The 5899-nt window shown below is 44.5% G+C and overlaps 1 protein-coding gene across 1 annotated transcript; it reads left to right on the top strand.

Moving 5' to 3' along the window:
- The first annotated feature begins 459 nt into the window (after positions 1-459).
- LOC119441143 (cuticle protein 10.9) lies at positions 460-5106 on the top strand. The gene is made up of 3 exons (XM_037705825.2): positions 460-616; positions 3854-3916; positions 4658-5106. The coding sequence occupies exons 1-3, from the start codon at positions 605-607 to the stop codon at positions 4913-4915; spliced, it is 333 nt and encodes a 110-aa protein (XP_037561753.1). The 5' UTR covers positions 460-604; the 3' UTR covers positions 4916-5106.
- Positions 5107-5899: the final 793 nt, after the last annotated feature.

The following is a 5899-nucleotide window of genomic DNA, read 5'->3' as shown; positions in this document are numbered from 1 at the left end:
GCACTCGACGTACGGAAAAGTTGCGGAACAACGACGCACAGGTCGAAGATAAAAGGGACCCGCTCTCGCTCTCTCGGAAGAACGACGGCTGTCTTGGTGGCGGTGGTGGCGGAGTGGAGGGGTTCACGTGGTTGCGCAAGATCGCGGTCGTGACAACGGGCACATAACAATTGACCTGCGCGAGAGCTGCGCAGGATGCTGCCAGAGTTCCCCCCTCATCTTGTTTCGCAGATAAAGAGGGTGCTAGAGAGAGAGAGAGAGAGTGAAGGGAAGACAAAGAGGCGCTTCGAGAATCGCAGGGTCCCATTAATGCAGTCTTCGAATCTCGCCCCCCCCCCCCCCCCCCCCACCACTACCTCAGCCTCTTGCATCCCCCGGGCAAGGCTGTCTGTAATCCTCAAAGCAGGTGCTCCTCCCGCGGAGCAAATTAAGTCAAGGGGACGTGAGGCACCGGATGCGCGGAATATTGATGGCGTATTCACGGTAACGCGCCACTCGACGGCATTGGCTACCATTACGAGGGTATAAAAGAGCCCGTTCGGAGAGACAATCCGCGACAGAATTATCTGGTGCAGTGAACGGCTAAGCCACCTCGTACGACACAATGTTCGCAAAGGTGAGTGCCTCGATGCGACCGCTCTTCCATCGCCACGCAGACAAGACCATCGACCACGACGACGCGCAAAATGAGTGCTCCCTTCTCCATGTAGACCAGCCCGGGACGCCTGATGCTCCGGTTGTGTGACTGCGAAGGTTTCGTTTGCCCGAGTGCGCTGCTGTGATCGGTTCTTCGCTTTTCCTCATGTAACAACGGTGGTTAGGGACATGAATCTGTGGCCGGTAGTACGCATTTCGTCATGCTGGATACGTTTGGGAGCGGAGACAGATAGCCAAAGGATTGCACATAGAAAACGTTTCTTCACGGGCAAACGCTTACCTGCTCATCACGGCAGCGTCGGCTGCAGTTACTGCGCTTCCCTCTTTAAAATCAAGTTTCATGCTTCATCAGCCTATGAAAACTCTCTTAATTCGTCAGGCTTTCGTGTAATTTTGCAAGTCGTTGGAATCTCATTATTGAAAGTTGTAAAAGCTAAGCTACACCAGCATGTTCAATAAGTGTCTAGCTCATCTTGTTCGTTTTGACTCCAGGAATATAATATGTACTGATAAAAATTTAAGTACCTATCATTGAAGCAAACACAATATAGGTTCATAAATTTCTAGTTTTTTTCTTGTATGCTATATACTTCAGCTGTACCTACGCAATGGAACAAAAATATTCGTACAATCATTATTTCAATTAGCAATCGTTCGTGGAGACGTTTCACGCGGAGATAGGCTGAAAGAAAATGTCGCCTGCTTGAAACATATCGAGTGTCCCAACACGAGCTGTTGATTGCACATTACAACGACGTTCTGTTTTAATTATTTAACCCCGCTAGAAGCTCTTAAGAATGGCTATGTCGAGTGTCCCTAAAACATGCCGCAATCACGACCCCGACTAATGTCAGTTGGCGCCTTCGGCACACTAAAGAAATATTGTGATAGGGGTGAAGCCATATTATCATATAGGTGGCCCCACTAAAATGCTCTCGCCTGAAATCTACACATTACGCCGGTTTATGTAAATGTTGTGTTTATTTTTACAGAACTGAAATAGACTTTTTTTTCATGAATTCCGCATCACTGGACCACATATGAAAACCTTCAGATAGCGGTGATTATAAATGAAGTCGGTTTTCACTGACAAATGGGTATTGGTTTAGAGTTTAGTGTATTATCGTTCTTTTTTGTTAGTTTGTCACATTTAGAGCCGTCGCAAAACGGGCTCTCTGCACATATCTCTGCACATATCTCTGCACAACTTCGCCCGAGTGATTCGAGTCGACAAATGCAGATTACCCACCAGAATGGCTGAGTAGCTGTGCGATTCTCTTGATTATAATGAGATCACGGGTTCGACTTCTCACCGCGGTGCCTGCATATCGATGAGTGTGTGAACCTAAATTGATAGTGTAAGCAGCTTGTCACGCACGTTAACGAAACACTGGTGGTCAAAATTAATCCGGAGACCTCTACTATGATCTCCATCAAAGCACCTGTTCGTCCATGAGTAGTTAAACTCCACCAGTGAAATGCTCATAATTCAAGTCAAAGGCAGATCACCAATCAAAGGCAGAGCAAATGCACATCAAATGGCGATCTGATGCACACCGTCTTTGAAAGCATGTTTTCCTTCGTTTTACTTGAGTGCTCATGAAAATTCGTTTGCGCTTCCAGCTACGCACCTTATCCACTTGCCTACAGCGCATCCCTGCCAGTAGTTGAAGCCAAACACTTTCAGCGTACTTCATTTTCTTGGGCATTCGTGCTTCAGTATGACATTATTGAATTGTCATTAGCAGTTTAAACACGCTTTTATATATCACATAGTTCCATAGTTTAGAAATTAGATGTTGCCTTAGTGTCATTTGAGCCCCCCCCCCCCCCCTTTTTTTTATGAGACCCCTTATAAATTACGCCGCCGAGAAAGCTACTACTTATGCATTCACAAGGCTTGACTATGTTGTTACTTGCCAACGCCTGTACTGCTATAACATCCCGTAGTCGGAAACCTGTCAAGAGACTTAATGTTGTAGACTACATCGGCAAGTTGGCTGATATTGCATATATATTTTTTTTCATGTTAAGTACGTCATGTTGATAATGCGAAATAAGGATAACGGACGCGTTCGGATTCTGGTTTCTTGTTTCATTGCCAAGAGCAGTATGCTAATATGCTAGCGTTGGTGATTTTAAAAATGCTGTCAAAGTATTGTTGACGATTTGTAGCGATGAAAGTGGCAGTTTCGGTATGTTGTGATGCCCTAAATATTGCATTTAGCCTGTGTGCAGCGACACGCAGTTTACGGTCTGATTATTCAATTATTTGTCTAGCGCTCACTCCTCAATATAAGAGCCTAGTTTGCCAGAGTACAGTGCAGATCGTTCAAATCATGGCAATTCCTTTCCGCAATTGCAATTTCTGAAACAAAATCACTATAATGAACCCATGCCATAATTCATAACAGTGTTTATAAGTAAGACCGACTTTCCTCGCTAGCAGTCAGTTTTCCTAAGAATAACACAAGGCAATGTTAACCAACTATCACAGCGGTCTGCGATTTCGCAACTTGTCGAAGTATTATTAACTTCATTAGTTACTCCCCAAAATATTCCAAACTAGTAGTTAGCAATGTAAACATCTAGTCAAATAAGTAAATTGGACTAATTTAATTATTTTCCTGAGGTCGCATATGTGAGCACGAAAATTCCGCTACGGATTTGAAATTTCCTAAATGTTTGTAAATCGGACATGAAACAAATCAATGTAAGTTCCATGAAGACCTGGTTAGCACGATGCCAGGCCAAAGGGGGGCCCACTTCACGTTATGCTTCCGTACTATCACATACTTACTTATTTCCTAAAAGCAGAAAATAATGCATCAATAAAGCAGCTGTCACCAAAACAGTGCTCTTCGAATGCTGGGTATGGGCTCTTGGATCAATGGCGTTGCGCAGGTTTCTCATGTAGAAGCGAGAAGGGTAAAGAATGGAGAATAGAAACGGCACACAGAATGTATTCACAGGACTCCAGCGTCGTCAACTGAGAAAATGCTGCCAAATGCTGAATATAAAACAAAATTTTAAACTAGCGTGAATAATCTATCTCTGTCAAAGCTAAGGGGATTGTTAAATCCGCCACAGCTTGCACTATATGAAACAATTTTCAGTGCCCTGATAAAAATACGATTGCCCATAAACATATAATGTATGTGCTGTTTTCATAGCTAGCCTTTGTTGTTCCTTTCAGCTCATCTTCCTCAGCATTGTGGCCTGCGCCATGTCGCAGCTTATTTACCCGGAGCCAATCTACGTAAGTACAAAAGAACGTCACCGTTAATTGCTGCCCGCAGAATTGCTAAGAGCAAAAATTACCACAAGACTTTTCCAGTATCAGATGCGGTACAGTCGAAGCAATAAATTACCATAATAAATTTATCTTGTGAAAGGAAAAATTTGCATACATACCTCCTTCAGTATTGCAGTTTCTAGATACAAATTAACCAAAACTTCAGTATAAGGTGTCTGGTGTTACATTGTCTTAAGGCCTACCAATTTGAAAGCGGCTATAAAAAGGTTTCTGTTTTTCAACTGAAAGCCTCAAGGTGCCCACTGGAAGTGGGCCCTCAAAGTGCCCACTGAGTGCTTATAAGTCCGTTTCGGAAATGACATGGCTGCAGACAATGACAACTGCTGATTGTCATGATTTTGATGGCGTGGCCAACGAAAACGGCCACTAATGCTCCTGCCATCGTATGATGTCCGCTTCAAGCACCACCAGTGTGGACATCGGCAAAGGAGGGTTAATTTATTTGTTCCTATATTTATGAACATTGGAAATGTTGGCAACATTTGCCACCTGGTTTTCCACATTCGGTTGTCAAATAATTTAACCGAAATGGCGAGAGTAAATGAGCAAATCAAACTACACATGCGCATAACCATTGACTAGTGCACAGTAATTATCTTTCTGCAAGATGATTCGTATACCCTTGGTAGACCGATTGCGCATCTTCCCTGACTCACCATAACCTCTTATGTTCTCGGCGCGCAGCCTCCGCAGCCGTACCACTTCGGCTACGATGCGGTGAACCCGGTGGAGGGCTCGCACCACTACCACGAGGAGACCAGCGACGAGACCAACTCGCGTACGGGATCCTACGGCTACACGGACGCGTTCGGCGTGTCCCGTCGCGTGGACTACGTTGCCGACGCGGGAGGCTTCCGTGCCAGTGTGTCCACCAACGAGCCTGGCACTGCTCCCAGCGCTCCGGCCGATGCCTTCTACAATGCCCCTGTGCCCGCGTCGTAAGCGTCCAGCAATAAATGATCTTCCCACAGCTCCAATGAAATACTCCCCAGACTCCGATTGCATTACGATGTCAACGAGTCATTTCCGTTGATGTAACGTCTCTCTTCTCTTGCTATTATACCGGTACCCTGTCGTGCAGCTAAGACAGTGCAAGGAACTTTAATAGTTTCTTTCAGGAACCAGATTCATTCATTACTGCTGCTTTCGGTACAAATGTAAGCAGAGAGTTCAACAGGCGTTTTCTTCTTCTGCCATACTTGTGAAAGTGTAGAAAATCGCCTGCTGTATGACAAGGGCGGTGGCATTCATTTACTTTCTTTTAGCTATTCATTTCTGCGGGTCATATCTTAAGCATATATATTTATATCACAACTATTTCTTCTCTGTCTACATCACGATCTGCCTTCTTCCGCTTGTAATTCCGGTCGCAAAATTTTCTAAGGTTTCTTTTTTTCATGTTTTCTGTGTTGTTTCACCGCTAGACGACCTCTTTTTCTGTCATTTTATTTAATGTTCCATCTGGAGTCATTTTCTGTTGACTAAAGCAAGGTGGTACTTTAACCGTTTATCGTCGCTTTTAAGGAGAATCCTCCTTTTCTTCTGTTCAATGCTCTATATTCTGCTATTACTAGCCAATGCCTCTTCAAGCTTCTCTTCGAACATTTAATGCACTCTTCAAAAGCATCTCTGTCCATCCTTTCGTTTGCGTTCCTTTTCTGCACATGTGACCTCTTTAACATGGGTATGCGCTCTAGAGCTCCTGATTCTATACAGCATGATAATAGTCAAGCGAAACATGAACGCCCACCGAGGCATTTTGTTTTGTGTTATGATTTTTTTCAACGGTTAGTCACATCTGTTTGCGACCATTAAAGTATTCGGAAAGCTAACAGCCCCTGACTGTTGTTGCTTGGAATCTACCAGAGCTCCATTGGGCGCGTGAGCGTACTACTGCGGGCGACTTCCGAAAGGAGCACTTGTCTG

The sequence above is a fragment of the Dermacentor silvarum genome, chromosome 2, assembly GCF_013339745.2.
Source record: "Dermacentor silvarum isolate Dsil-2018 chromosome 2, BIME_Dsil_1.4, whole genome shotgun sequence".
In the NCBI taxonomy this organism is placed as follows: Eukaryota; Metazoa; Arthropoda; class Arachnida; order Ixodida; family Ixodidae; genus Dermacentor; species Dermacentor silvarum.
Note: the sequence above shows the minus strand (reverse complement) of the source record. Positions and strands in the feature narration are given on the sequence as shown.